We start from the raw sequence: 15,609 nt of genomic DNA on the forward strand, positions 1-15,609 counted from the left end.
TAATCTCGGAATCGGAGCCTTGTCGGAGCGGCGAGACCGGGCAGACGAAGAAGGCTCTTTGCTCACCTGGGTCTGTTCCAGAGTTCTCTGAAATACTGCTGGCGATTCGCAACCTTCGCCTGGGTCCGCCGGGCTCTGCCCAGATCCTCTGGCCCCCTTCCAAATAGAAGAAACGGCCGGGGCAATATGAGGGCCCTGTGTTGTGTGGGATGAATGTGTGGGGAGAGGGGGAGAAGAAGGGGGAGGGGAAGAGAGATCCTCTTCGTTCTCAACAAGCAAGAGCGGGGGGGGGGGGAAGGAGACCCACTCCGCCCATTGTCAAGGGCAAATTCTTTTTCTTTTTCTTCATCTCAGAAGAAAGAGGCTCCCAAACTCTTCCTTATTTTGCGTTTTGCTTCTTCTTTCTTTCTTTTTTTAAACGCGTGCTTCATTCACCCGGCCCCCAGTCCCTCTGACCAACGCCGAGTCACTTTGTCTTGCAAGGCTGTTCGGTTTTTCCAAGTTTTCCCTCCCTTCCTCAACCGTTGCCCTTGGCTGTGCACTCCGCCTTTTTCTTTCCCGCGGGCGTCTCTTCGTGGTTTAGCTTGACTTTGGCCTTGTCCCGGAGCTACAGACAACAAGCAGGGCACACACATACAAAAATCGCTCTCCCTAGTCTGGCTTCCCCTCCCCTCCCCGTCTCTCTCTCTCTCTCTCTCTCTCTCTCTCTCTCTCTCTCTCTCTCTCTCTCTCTCTCTCTCTCTCTCTCTCTCTCTCTCTCTCTCTCTCTCTCTCTCACACACACACACACACACACACACACACACCTCACCCCCTCGCTGCCTCTCAGGCGCAGAGATCAGAAGAATGTGCTTTGATGGATAATCCTGTAAATCCGGTCGCGTTGTTTTCTGAGCGACATTTTAGCGGGATTATTTTAAAAATGAGGGCCGGGGCATGCATTCTTTCCTTTCTTTCACAAAAGAGAGTAAAAGTATTTTATGCAATATGATTGCACTCCTCCCACCGTTCAGACAATATTTCTGCTCTGAACTTTCATGGTTAAAAAAAATTCTACCAATGCCTTCTGTAAGAAAAAAAAAATCTCTGCGATCTACCTAAAAGGAGAAAATAATAGAGGATTTATATTATATATGATATAAATTATACATAATCTTAATTTAATTTGAAAAATCAGTTTAACACTATTTATGCCACATCCCTGCTGAGATGTATTTGATTTTAAATTAGTAAATTATGATAATGGTGGTATGTCGTGTGTGAAGGCATCTATTATATTTTATTTAATGTGGAATTACAAGATTCATTTACTTATGAGATTGCTTTAAACTTTTTTTTTTTAAGGACCGTTTAGAATTATATTTCAGGAAGAATGACTGTGGCTATAGTCATTTTACAAAATACAAAATGCTTTAAAAATACAACAAGCTTCTAAAGGAAAAAGACAAATGCTGTGGTTTGATTTTATATTATTAGAATAGTCTAAATATTTAATGATTTTTAAAACACTGAAATAAAACCCCACCCCAAAATCTGCAAATAGTTGAATTCCAAGAACAAGATTCTACTGGTTTCTTCTGAATTTTATAGTACACATTTTCTGCTATGCTATCAAGGGCCCAATAGATATCAGTGTTTTAGTAAAGCAGTAAAGCCAATAAAAAAACAAGCACTTTTTCATATTAGCCTATACACTCGTAAAATCAATGAGTTCTTTCTTTCATTTCTACAGTTGTAGCTGTAGAAAAATAGCGTTGTAGCCATGTGTTATTTATTTAGCATAATTATTCCTGAGCTGTTGTGGCTTTTGTCTTTTTGCAATATTTATCTTTACCAATATTTGTCCTTAAACTAAAAATAAGGAAGAAGTAGAAACATCGCTTTGTCTAGTATGCATGCTAGGTGATTTGTCTATAGATTTATTTTGATTAAGCCAGCGAACAGAACGTTTATTCATCGAGGATATAAAATGCTTTTTTTTCCTGTATCGCACCCAGGAATATTTGATATACTTGATATATTTGATTTGTATTTCGGTGTGCGATGGTAAGCATATAAAAGCTAATAATGCCAGATTATTTGGGGCTAATTTAGAGATAGCTAGATAGCTAATTGGGAGATAAATTGATAGTCACCTTCTCCGTATTTTCAATCCATATTTTCCTTTTACATGTCGACCACAGATCGTTCCCATAATCCCGACTAACGCAGTACAAACACCTCTCTGTAAGAACGCAGATATTCACGTCTAAGGGGACTTGTTTTTCTTCACCAACATTAAATCAATTTCTCCTCGCTTACCACAAACGCAGCCCTCGCACTTGTTTACTCCAATGAAAGAAAGCTCCGTAATAAAACACAGAGTTCTCTCTCTCCCCCCCCCCCCCAACACATACATACACACAACAAGGAAAAGGACAGACTTATGGCAGCCTTCCCTTACAGAGATCAGAGCTTTCGTTTCGTTTTGGGTTTTTTTTTTGTTTCGTTTAAAAAAAGATTGCGGATGGTTTCCTAAGCGGGCCCAAGGGATAATGATCTTCTTCGGGTTTTTGTTTTTTTTTCAGAAGAATAAATTTGGAACCAAGCCGAATTTGTAACCGTCGGATCTGCGTAATCCGCCGCGGGTGTGGTGTGATGTGGTGTGGTGTGCTGGACCTCTGGGTTTTTGTTGCTAGTGTGCAGTTAAGTATGCCCTCGCGCGGGGAGGGGGGGAGAGAGAGCGTGCCCGCGCGCGCGCGCGCGCGCGCCCCCCTCGGGGCAAAAACACGCCCAAACCGGATTGTCAGGCGAGGCTTCCTCGGCGACAGAGGCGCGCGAACCGCTCTTCTTCCCAAATCCGCATCTGGCTGGCGCGGAGGAGCTGCCCTTCGCTCTGATAGGCTGAGCTGGTGCGGTCCCCGGGACTTTGATAAGACGAGGGGAGGGCAGGCTGCTCGGCTCGCCTTTCCGCGGCGGTGGGCGCTTTTGTGCTTCCGAAAAGCGCATAAATAACGCGAAGTTTGACAGGGAGGAGAGACGCAGACCTGGAGAGGCCATAAATGAAATGACGCAGGATCGCCTCTCCAGTCAGCTTTTACGAGAGGTGCCAGACAGTGTCTGTTCACGTTCTTCACCAGATACGAGGGGCGCCACAACAAAGTTAAGGTCAAGTTAGTGCCTTATCTTGGGTGGCACCGAAATGCGGCTGGGTCTGCTGCGTCTTCTCCTCCGCGCGGAGCGGGCAAAGCCGCGGGACGGGAGCCGGCGGGCCCTCTCCGAAGACCGGGCGACCCGTCCCCGATTCCCCTGGAGGCTCTTCGGAGCTGTCACTCGCCTCACCTCGGCAGGCTTCCAAGACGGCAAACGGTAACGTCTCCGCAGGGTATGCTACCCCCCCAGCGCTCGTTTGCAGCGGATGAGGAGCCGGGGAGGGGAAAGGGGTGGGGGTGGGGTGCAGAGATATATTTATTAAGAGGCGGCCGAATCCCGCAGTGAGTCAGCCGCTTGTTCCAGTTCCGGAGGTCTGAGCCACCCGGAAGACCCCCGCAGCTGCGATCGGTTCCTCGGCTTTATAGGGTGGAAGAAGAGCGGAAGGCTCTTCCTCGGATCGCCCCCGTCGCCCGCCCTGCTTTTTTTCTTCTTCTTTTCTGGTTAGCAAACGGTAGCCGCGTCCTTGAACTTGAAATGGTGGAACCTAGTTCGCTGAAGCGTAAGTCTTTCAAGCGGTTTGGCTTTGAGCTTCGGGTTACTTTCTGCGCTGAGCTGTCGGTGTCCGGATTTTTTATTTTTATTTTTGGTCTGTGTGTGTGAGGGAGGGGGGAGGGAATGGAAAGGAGGGGGGGGTCGGTCGAATGAGAAAAAGTCCTGGGTGGAACCGTCTCGGCGAGATTCACACTTGCCAGTCCGGAGATTACCGGAGGAAGGGTAAACCCAGGAGATCACACCCTGCTTTCGCTATTGCGATTTGGAATACGGGGGCCATTTTAAGCTGCGCCACTGCCGGTGTGGGGAGGTGGGGGCGGATGGGTCCATTGACAGCAGAAGCAGAAGCAAAAATTCTGCGCCTTGAAAAGCGGGAGGGGTGGTTTTCATTGCGAAGGAGGGTGCCGGGCAGGTAGATGATGGTCGAATCTCAGGTGTTTGGTGGATCCAAGGCGTGTCTCAGGTGGACGTTTCCAAGGGAGCAGGAGGCTGGACAGCCTTGAGGCACAGATTAGCTCCCCTCTCCCTTTTCCTTTTCCAAAGAGGGAAAGTGCCTTTGATTTGGCTCTGCTGAAAAGTATTTGTCTCTCTTTCGTTTCTAGAGCAGAATGCAAAGAGGCGAAGTGCGGGTCTGTGTGTGTGTGTGTGTGTGTGTGAGTGTGTGTTGCTGCGGAAGCCAGAGGCATCGCCAGCCTGCAATATTTATGTGTTCCCACTAATTTCATAGAGTTACTAAGATATTGTTATGTATACAATTCTGAAAACTTGTTGGCTCACCTGTTTTGGCATCTGTTGGTAGGTGTGTGGAGCCATAGTAATAGTAATAATTAAATATATTTGCTGTCCGTATCGCGGTTCGAAGCGACCCTGAGCGGCTTGTGTAATATGTATTATATAATTGTGTAAAGGAATATATTATATAATCGCACATACATGTGCAAAATGCTTCACATGCATATCTGCTTAAACACTTTTTAACTAAAACATTTTAAATAGACTAAGACTAGCAGTGCTAGCAAATAATTTCTGGCATAGAATGTTATACTTGTCTACAGGATAGTTTGGCTTTTGTCTTTCCTCATTACAGTTTACAAATTCCCTACCCTTCCCTCTTTCCTTTCTCCACCGTACTGCTAATATTCAACAAAAGAAACCTTCTCATCAATTAACCACCTTTTACAGTGATTTTTTTTTATTGTAATATGGATAATGTCACACATGTTTTGGATTGTTATTGCTAGGATCATCACAGCTAGTTTGCTTTCTAGAGTCTGATATAATTTGTTTAGTGAGATGTAATTTGGAGAAAAGATATAGAAATACATTTGGAATTATATTTCAGTTTGATGCATTTTAAAGATGTGTGTTTAGCAAGGTGTGCTTCATCTGAAAGGCAAAAACAATATCCTGGAGTTAAACTTGACTATGGCAGCTTAATGAAGTTAGGTGAGAAAAGAAACTGCTAGTTGCTTTCTAGAGTGTGATCTAATTTGTTTAATTAGATGTCATGTGGAGAGAAGATGTAGAAATATATTTGGAATTATTTTTCAGCTTGGTTCCCTTAAAAAGATGCTTGTTTAGAAAGATGTCTTTTCGCTTGAAAGGCAAAGCAACATCCTGGAGGTAAACTTGACTATGGCAGTTTAATCAGGATAGGTGGGGAAAGAAAGGAAGTGAAACAGATGGGTCTTCTAGAGACATTTGAATTCTGGAATTCAAATGAATTGTGGAATGTGTCTCTCCTTGCTGGGATTTTCTCCATGGCTGTGCTCTTTTCTTTTCTTTCTTTTCTTTCTTTCTTTCTTTCTTTCTTTCTTTCTTTCTTTCTTTCTTTCTTTCTTTCTTTCCTTTCTTTCTTTCTTTTTTTTCTTTTTCTTTCCTTCCTTCCTTTCTCTCTCTCTCTCTCTCTCTCTCTTTCTTTCTTTCTTTCCCTTTTTTCCCTTTCCTTCCTTTCCTTTCCTTCCTTCCTTCCTTTCTTCCTTCCCTGTGCAGCCCAAGGGCAAGAGGAACACACAGGGTGGAGAAGCTGGGGCTGTTTCAAGGGCACGCGACTGAGATGGAAGGGGAACAAAAGGTACTCCTGCAGTCCCTATTGAAAAGCAGACCCGAAGGGAGGAGAATGTCCTCCTTCTCCTTCGAATGACTTTGACCGGCCGAACAGCCCCTGGACTCTCGAAAAGGAATCTTCCTTTGCACCCGCCCTAAAATATCTGACGCGGAACCCTTTCATCATGCAGATATTCAGGTGTCATCATTTTTTTTTCCCCCACTCTCCACCCTTCCTCTGTGGGTTGCTCTGCACCAAAGTGTATGGAGCGCGCATGTTCCTCAGTGTATGCGAGAGAATAATCGAACAGAAGGCTAGAGAGGAAGGTCTTTCCGCCCGACAGAGATTTGGGGAATCCCTTTCAAAAATAAAAGCGGGAAGAACCATGGGGGGGGAGGGGAAAGGCGCCCTAGGCGAAGAGCCCCACTCTGCTCCCAGAACCTTTGCCACCGAGGCTGTCAGAGGAAGAGCGAGAGCGAGAAAGCAAGAAAGCGAGGGGAGGGAAGGGGAGAAAGAGCTTAGCAACAAGCTAGCTAGCCTGTCACTTTTAATGAAGATGCCATAATCTGATATTAGGGGGTTGGTTCACGGAGCAGGGAAGGGAAGGGAGGGGAGGGGAGGGGAGGGAAGAATTACCCCGGCATACCTTTCTGGCTTTACAGGCTCTCTGGCTGCCTGGTCGGGGGCTGCTTGTGCTCCTAAAGAGAGAAGGAGAGGGGGGGGGATGGCAGAGACAGCCTGGTTAGCGTTGTTTGGCATCCCTGGGTAATGCTAACAAGCCCAGGTGACCCGCCGCCCTATCTACAGGTCGCCCTCGCTTCTGCTTCCGAAGGAGAGGAGAGGAAGGGCGGAGGGGGGGGGACGGAAAGCGGGCGAGAGCTAGAAACGGTGGCTTTAGGGCGAACGCGGTTGGACTCCGTGGAGGCCGGGGTCTTGGTGTAGTAGCGCTCTTGAAGCGAGGAAGGCAGGAAGACAGGCAGCTGGCCTGGGGGTGTGTGGGGGGGTGGGGTGGGGTGGAGGAGAGGCCGATGTAGATATAAGGGCATTTCTCCATCGCCTTCGTCACGTGGCACAATTACCCCCCCCCCCGGAATCAATCAAGATGAATTGCGCGTCAGCCCGCGGCGGGATTGCTTCCTTCTTCTCCGGGGCTGCGCGTGCCCAAAGCCCGGCGGGCACCTAGATGGGGCTTCGGAAGATCCCAAGAGCTCAGCTCCGTGGCCGGCGCTCCCGCCGGCTTCCCCTCTCCCCAAAGCCGGCGGCGGAGGAGGTGAAGCAGCAGCCATGAGTAACTTGGACGACTGCGCCAGCCACGGGGCCCCCGACGTCTACCTCCCCGCGGCCTACTACCTCTCCCCCGCGGAGTTCTCCGGCAAGCCCCCGTTCTTGTCCCAGCCGCCTCCTTCCTGTCAGATGGCTTTGCCTTACGCCTCCGCCTTGCCCGGCCAGGTGCAAGCGGTGGGCGAAGCGCCCGCCGCCTTCCGCGATTACGTTGGAGGAGGTGGGAGCGGCAAATGGGCTTACCGGAGCGCCTACAGCCCGGGTTACTACGAGGAGGTCTTGCACAGCCGGGACTTCCTGCAACCGCCGGCCGGCAGGAGCGACGCCCTCCTCAAAAGCGATCAGCTTTGCGGCACCCACCCCGCGCCTTTCTGTAGCGCCGTAGGCAGGAATGGCGTTCTCCCGCGGGGCTTCGATCAGTTTTACGAGGCGGCCCGCGGCGGCGCCCCTTGCCCGACCGAGGCGGAGCGGGAGAGCAACGGGGACCTCAAGCCTCCGTCACCGCCGAGGACCGCCGGCGGCCCAAGCACCCACCTTCCCGGGCCGAAGAAGAAAGCGGGGAACGAAGGCGACGCGGATTCCTCCTCGGGGGAGGCCCGCACTCTGAAAAGCCACCGCTCAGGTAAGGTGGAGGGTGGCTCGGCCCTCAGCTTCTCCTGGCTCAATAGGGGGAATCGCAGATCGAGAAAGGTGGAAGGAGAGACAGAGAGAGACAGAGAGGGAGGGGGAGAGAGGGGGAGGGGGAGAGAGACGGAGAGAGGGGGAGAGAGAGAGAGGGAGAGACGGAGAGAGAGAGACAGAGAGAAACAGAGAGAAGGAAAAAGAGAGGGGGGGAGAGAGAGGGAGAGACGAAGAGAGAAATACAGAGAGACAGAGAGAGAGAGGGAGAGAGGGAGAGGGGGAGAGAGAGACAGAGAGACAGAGAGAAGGAAAGAGAGAGAGAGAGAGAGAGAGAGAGAGAGAGAGAGAGGCAGACGACAACCCATCAGTTCGTCAAGTCTCAGCTTTTTCAAGTGCCATTTTATAAGCACTTTAAAAAAAAAAAATGCACCCTGTATAACTTCTCCAGCTATAAACCCCCTTTGGGCTTCGCTTCTTCTTCTTCTTTTTTTTTTGGAGGAGAACTGGAAAGAGATTGGGAAGGAAGGAGCTCTGCGAAGACATTTCTGGCCCCTTAAAAAGCCCCCAACCCGACAAAGGAACTCGGCCTTGCTGTTAAAAGGGGAGGGGGGGGGCTATCCGACGGGGCGAAAGGCTGCTTCTGAAGAGAGGAAAGAGTTAGGAAACGGCCTTCGTTTCGCCCCATCCAAATCGCTTTCCGTTCAGAAAAGCCCGAGCCGAAAGCTCCTCCCCTGGGACCACTCCCCATTGAGTTCAGTGGGACTTAAGCCTTAGAAAGCAACTTCAGGGAACTTAAGGAAACCTTTCTTCCTCCTTTCCTTTCCAAGCCACTACTCCGAAGTTATCCGGAGGGAGGGCGGCAGTTGCGGGGGCAGAGAAAGGAGTCGGTTTTCCAGGGAATAATAGCCGGTCCTGAAGTTTTGGGAATGGGGCCGTTGCCCTCACTGCCATTCCTCCTCCTTTCCTTCTTTTTCTGACCATTCCAGCGCTTCCCCAGAGATCCCGGAAAAAGAGGTGTCCTTATTCCAAGTACCAGATTAGAGTCCTGGAACGGGAGTTTTTCTTCAGCGTGTACATCAACAAAGAGAAAAGACTCCAGTTGTCCAGAATGTTGAATCTCACAGATCGCCAGGTCAAAATTTGGTTCCAAAATCGAAGGATGAAAGAAAAGAAACTCAACCGAGACCGCATGCAATATTTCACAGGAAACCCCTTATTTTGAGAGGAGAAGCGGGAGAGGAGAGTGGGGGAGGAAGGACAGATCTCCCTTTATTATCCAACCAGACATCTGAGCGCAAAACCCCCAGAGGTTAACATGCCCTCCACCCTGAGGACATAAGAAGCTTTTTTAAAAAAATTCTTATTTTGGTCTATAGTACTATTTCTGTGTCTCTTGGTGCTCTCTTGGGATTGATAGAGCAGAACCCGCCTAAAAGCCACTGGGGTGAATCCAGCACTCCATCTTAATGCTGTAGCGTTGTCTTTATTCTTTTTTTTAAATCACCCACAACATTCATTTATTTTATTTTCTCACTGGCTTTTCATGGCTGTAACCAGGGACCTTGTGTGAATCTGACAGTTTTAAAACCAGAGGCTTTAAGCATCCTTGGTTACTTGTTTTCCTCCTCTTCTGGGCTTCCAGATAGGAATACATTTCTCCCCTTGCACCACATATAATTGTAAAGGGGATCATGTGCATTGGATCCATAACTTCATGCTGGTTTAGAGAGGGTTGGGAAGTCTGTTGTCATATCAAGGCGTTGGAATGCTGTCTTGTTTTTGTGTCTTAGTGGCTTGCTAGTAAAGCTGAAGAGGTACCTTCCACTTGGATTATCTGCTTTAAATTGTCCATTTCTGAAGAAGCACCACTGTGTCCTTTCTGAGCCCACATGAAACTTGAACCGTAGTGCCTGTGGTAGCGATGCCTTCAGAAGGCCCCATTATCTTATATTTTTTTAATGGGGCAAATCCAGAAAGGGGAATGTTTTCAGAACTGAGGGACGAATAGCCAAACATGTGCAAAATCCACTATTCTCACTGAACGTTGCAAGTATTTTATCCTACGACCCTAAATGGGCTCATAAAAATACCCCGATTAGACTTCAGCTCTAAAGCCATAAGATGAAATTTCGCTATGTCGCGCAACAACCTTTGGAGAAACTCAGCTGTGCTCTCAAATGCATTTTGCTCTTAGAAACTTCCAGCTCCAAAACTTGAACTTATTCATGGGCAGGGGAGAGGAACTACATTAAAGAGAGCGGTTTTTAAAAGGCATTTCTTCCATATTATTGACGCGCACACACGGAGACAAACTAATAAAAGAATTGAGAAAAAAATCTCTGCTTTGCTACTAAATTGCTAACACTTATTTCCCCCCCCCCAAAGGAATTTGATAGAGGTTCTTCTCTCCATTTTGTTGTGGTGGCCTGTTTAAGCTGTTTACAAAACCTTGAACTGTCTAGACAACACCATAAAAACCCGGGGGTTTGTAACAACTTAATTAGGCTATATTGTACACCTTGTGCTGGGTGGGAAAAAGAAAGAGATTTCCACAAGTGCAATAAAAGCAGCAAGTGAGAAACCAGTTTGACTTTTTTTAAAAAGAAAGAAAAAAGGAAAGGGAAAAGGGAAAAAGAAAAGGCAAAGAAACAGTTTGCATTTTCTTTGTGTTCATTAAAGGCCAGATTGGAGGAATAAAATACCAGGAAGTGCACAAAGTATGCCTTAAACTAAGAGAAAGGAAGAAGACTGGGAGAATAATTTTAATGTTTTAATTTAAACCAAAAAAATTAAGTATATGCCTTTGAACTTCCAAGATGTCAAGGTCATCACCTTTAACCTTTCTGAATAATTAGAAGCCTCAAAGCTTTGCCTCTTATATTCAACTACCACCCACCCCTTCTGGGCTTCCCACCCATTCCTCACTTCCTGTTTTCCCCTTTCCTTTTTTCCTGTCTCAAGCTGGCAAATACATTATTCACTCCTAGGTGCATAACAGAAAAGGACTGCCTACCAATTCAAATCAGTGGACTCATCAATCCACTGTATCCCTCAATACAGCCCTTCTCTGTATTTATCTAGAATGAAACGTGCAGAATATTTCACCAGTGCGTGTATTATTAAAAGCCTTTTCAATTGCCCTTTAAATAACAATTTTCTTTTTAAAATGTTGTTATAAGAGGTTTTTCTATGTAAATTATTAACTGCAAAAGCATTATTGCTCTCAGTCTAGGTAAATCATGCCTTATGAAAAAAATGTTTAAAAGAAAGCAACAAGCAAATTGATTCGATCCCCTTAAAATAAATGAGAAGGAATTTTGGATTCCTGTGAAACATTGATTACTTTAAAAAAAATGATACTTTGAAATGCAGATACTGGTCTATGTTTCACAGGAAATGTAAGTAATCTGAACTGTTGCCTTAAGATACTTGAGGGGAAATTACCTTTACATGATGAAAAATATATATCAGTGTCTATCCATTTTTACAAAGAGGAGTTGTATTTGCATTCCTTAATCAATAAATACTGTAAGAATTTAAAAGAATAATTCTAAATATACTGTACAGATATATATACTTATCCTTATATTCTTATTTAACAAAAGAATGAGAACAAAATTGTCAAATGAAAAAAACAAGAAAACAGGGATTAAAAACAGAATGCTCCATATGCTATACACATATATTCCACGCGAGGGCGCACTTATATTCCAGAATATATATATTTGTCCTGATATTCTGGTATTTCCCCACAATAATAATGCCACTAATAAAATGCATAAGCAACTAGAAGTGAGAAAACACAGCAGAATCAAAAATTATTACAGAGATAACTCACAAATATAATACAAACAAACTGATTAAAATGTATTTTGTGTCATTAACACATCAAATACAAACACAGAACTATATCTCCGTGTGTGTGTGTGTGTGTGTGTGTGTGTGTGTGTGTGTGTGTGTGTGTGTGTGTAGAGAGAGAGAGAGAGAGAGGGAGAGAGAGAGAGAGAGAGAGAGAGAGAGAGAGAGAGAGAGTTTGTGATGGGTAATATGAGTCCTAAAGTGTTTTTTTTAATGAGATGATAAATTGAACAATTTGGAAAATATGTAGTCTTAATTAATGGAAAAATGGTTGGCTGACATCTGTGAGTGCTTCCTTGCTGGTTAAAAAAAAAAAAAGAATTATTTACCAGAAAAAAGTTAAACATTTCTTAAATTAATTATTGGAGATCTAAATTTCATTCACAGCAGGTTGAAGAATCACAACAATTTTTCAAAAGATATCTAAGATGTAATTTGTTTTTTTTCCTCAAGAGACAGAGGAATCTGTCTCTGAAATTGGCCAGTGATTTGTTCAGTGCTAAATTTCTCCAAAGATGCACTTTTGAAAAATTATACAGCAAAGGACAAGGATGTCATTTCCCCCACTTTCTCCCTAACAGTCCTAACAACTGAGGGAGAGGCAAAAAAGAAAAAAAATAAGAAACTAGATAGTCATATTTGAGAAATAGATGCAGGATTCTTTGTTTACCAGATAGATTTTTAATATTTAAAAAAAATTAAAAGGAAACCCGTGACTATTCTGGTTACCTAAAACAATGAATTTTTAAAATTAGAAAATAAATTTCAAAAGACACTCGTGAAAAACTGAAAATCTTGACACTGGCCTGTTTGAATAAAAAAAATAAAGAAAACAGAGAATATTCTGAGAATGGACAATGCCAAAACCTGTGGTTGCCTTTCCTTATTCAATTAAAGCACAGGCTGTAAACCTTCACGTGAAGATGACAACAGATTTCTCCCCTGAATCCTTTCTTCCACTGTTTCTGTTCTATTTTTAAAATGTAATATTAACTGAAGGATTTTTGCGTTTATAAGTATCTCCTCTGTCTGTCCTCTGCCTATGAAATTGGTTAAATATTTGTAATATTCGCTTTGTCCTTTGAGGAACTTCAAAATATGAGCCATCCTGGTTATGGCTAGATTTGCTAGATTATTATTTCGTTATTTCTCCTCATGATGGCTACACTCAGCCAGTGAAAAATCTTGTATTTTATTTTGTGGTCTGTCTGTCTATCTTTATCAGTTTTTAAATTATGATGACTATTTCCCCCCTCCCCCAAAGCTACACCGGCTTGAGATTTTAAGCATAAGACTTATCCAGTTACTGGACTAGCTTTATAGCTGTATGTCCTGTTTTTTTTTCCAGGGCTTCTGATGAACAGAAAGACTATATATAAACAGCTATAAGCCAATCCGTCTTTCCAGACCCCTTCCCCCTCCTCCGGCCAGGAAAAAGCTTATAGCATTTGATATGGAACTCCAAGCTTCCCAGTCCGCTGTGAAACAAAGGCAAAATATGAATTTCTCTAAGGGGATCTTATGCACCTCCCATCTGAAAAAATTATTTGTGTAACAAAAATCAGGAAGAATTAAGGGGAGCTGTCCAAACATGATCGGGCTTTACCTGCGAATTTTGGCTTTGCACAATACTGTAATAATATCTCTTCCCCTCACTGCCTAGAAATATTGTGATTGTTGCCTGTAGTGGAATAGGTGAGGAAGATGGAATAATTTAATTCTCATATTATTAAGAGTGGGCACTTTGGTGCTGTTCGGCAGTAAGTTAACGGGGGTCTTAATTAAAAGGAAGCCCTCCTAATGCACCCAGGGAGAAATGTAAGCAAATGGATCTGTTTATAAATTCTTCCTACAGGGAAAAAAATGAAATGAAAAGAAGAAGATCATCTGTATTATGCTTCTGTCTGTTTCTGATAAATTCCAGTCTTTTCATGATATTTAATGATCAAAAGTTCCGCTTTGCGTTTTCACAGTTTGCTCTTTCACCGATTGATGGGATTCTTCCCTTCTGCTCTTTAATAACCAAGGCAAATAAAAGAGAGGAGGGAAAGGAAAAAAACACCAGCAAGAATTCCGGATGGATGGGAGTGAGATTGGGGAAACCCCGCCCAGGTATAACACATGGCATAAATCTGAAGGATTAAAATTAAAATGTTAAGCGACGGCATTCCTCCCAGTCTTTACATTCTATTATTTATTCAGGCAGAAAAGAGTAGTGTCAACATATATTTTACTGCAAATAATCAAGGACGTATAAATGGAGCGTCTAAGACTTTCACTCTTTTGGAGGACAAAAAATATGGAACAGTCAAGAGGAAACCCTTTGCGGTAATGCAGATTGTATATCTCATTTATGGCACAATATTGATTTATTTATTCCTGTTAATTACTACAATTCCAGCTTAATGTGATTTAAAACCTGAGTGACATTAAGCACAGAAAGTCTGAGGAATCAGCCTTCTTAGAAGGTTGTTTATTCACTCTCGGGAAGTGCTACACCAATGTTACCTTTGGATTTATATACCCGTTTCTTCGTTTAAAATCACTTCGCCTGCTCAGCTGAAAACAGGTTTTTTTTTAAAGGAGCCCTTGGCCGTGGCCAGGCTGCCTTAGGAGCAGGCGGGCACCACCCCGATTCATCTTTATCTGGACCCAAATAATTGGAGGTTAGACTTTGTGGCGGTCATATATCTGGCACCCCCAAATCCAGGAAAAAAAAATGCAAAATCGAAAGCAAGTCAACTCCTTGAAGTCTCTCAGGATACAGAGGCGAGCGACTCCTGGCTTACTTATTGTTTTAACGTTACCACTGGGCTACTACCAACGCCCATAAAATAGAATAGGTAAAATAAAACAAAAAAGAAAAAGTCAACCACGGACACTGCTCTCCTGCTAGGGGCCTTCTTCCCTCAGACGACTGCTGAGTACGAAGAGCCCGTTTGGTGGGAATAAAATCCCTGATTAGATTTCACGGCACAATCTTAAAAAGCGCAGGCAAGGCAAAGGGGGTAAACGAGGTATTGGGTTGCTTTAAACTCGGCGGGCCGTCTGGCTTCTTGTTTTCAGAGGGGAGGGGGGGGAGGGAAATGGCTGGGAAGCCCATAAAACCCCCAGCCCCCAAAGAGAGAGAGAGAGGGGGGGGGGGAGGGAGCATCGTGACCTCCACTTTTGTCTGCTTCCCAGCCCGGCCAAACGCTTAGCAATGGCTCTGATAATGATCTCAAATTGAAGGTGAGCAAGCGGGATCTGTCTCTGCTGGCCGCCACCCTAGACGCCGGTGAGGGACCTTCTGTCTGAATTCTCCTCCCCACACCCCACGCAGGACACGGCCAAGAGTCGCCCAACAGGGGGAAGAGTTTTGGCAAAAATCTGGTGTTGGGTGGGAATATAAGTTAGGAAGGTAAAGGAAGACCTCGACTCTCGGATCGCGATGGGTCCTTGCAGACAAAAGCTGTAAAAGGCGCCCGCCGCTCTTAACCTGGCATTGATGTTGTATTTGAACAGCTGCGGATCAGCTTCTCAAAGGTCTGTCTCATTGTCACAGGGAGATTTAAAAAACAAAAAACAAAACCGGGGGAGGTTTGCAGAAAAGGGCCAAGGGAGTATTTTTAAAAGAGAGAGAGAGAGAGAGAGAGGGAGAGAGAGAGGGAGAGAGAGAATCCCAAGGATAGAAAATGATTTTGAAGACAGGAGGCTGGTGAAGGAGCACTTTGGCAACAATAGATGGTCAAGGATGTAGGAACCGACCTTTGAAAGATTTGAGCTTTGTTAGGACTGGGGATTTGCTTGAAAAGAAAGGAGGAGAAAGAGTGGGGACCAATTCAATTAACAAAGAAGAGCCGATGGCCGCAAAATATGTCCAATATTTATTCTTCAGAAATGGAGACTGAGTGTGCTATGCTGGACTGTGCATATCAGATACATTTTGGAAAGGAAGGGAGAGGGCCTTGAGAGTGGAGAAAAGCATATTCGAAATTTTAATGAAAATCCAGACATTTCACAATCATGCATTCTTTAACCTTATTTCATAGGAGAGAGAGAGGGAGGGAGGGAGGGAGGGAGAGACAGAGAGACAGAGAGAGAGAGAGAGAGAGAGAGAGAGAACTTTATCCTAAGCT

At 44.9% G+C, this 15,609-nt stretch overlaps 2 protein-coding genes across 2 annotated transcripts in view; both read left to right on the forward strand.

The window, feature by feature from the left end:
- Positions 1-2,819: 2,819 nt before the first annotated feature.
- The window catches only part of HOXD3 (homeobox D3), a 94,686-nt gene continuing 81,896 nt past the window's right edge, over positions 2,820-15,609 (forward strand). The window contains exon 1 of the mRNA XM_039339329.1: positions 2,820-3,364. The gene's annotated coding sequence lies outside the window, so the exon portion shown is untranslated. The remainder of the gene's footprint in view (positions 3,365-15,609) is intronic.
- Positions 6,825-11,546, forward strand: HOXD11 (homeobox D11). Its single transcript, XM_039339335.1, has 2 exons — positions 6,825-7,634; positions 8,620-11,546. The coding sequence occupies exons 1-2, from the start codon at positions 7,016-7,018 to the stop codon at positions 8,853-8,855; spliced, it is 855 nt and encodes a 284-aa protein (XP_039195269.1). The 5' UTR covers positions 6,825-7,015; the 3' UTR covers positions 8,856-11,546.

The sequence above is a fragment of the Crotalus tigris genome, unplaced genomic scaffold, assembly GCF_016545835.1.
Source record: "Crotalus tigris isolate CLP2741 ecotype Arizona unplaced genomic scaffold, ASM1654583v1 scf7180000017733.2605024, whole genome shotgun sequence".
Lineage (NCBI taxonomy): Eukaryota > Metazoa > Chordata > Lepidosauria > Squamata > Viperidae > Crotalus > Crotalus tigris.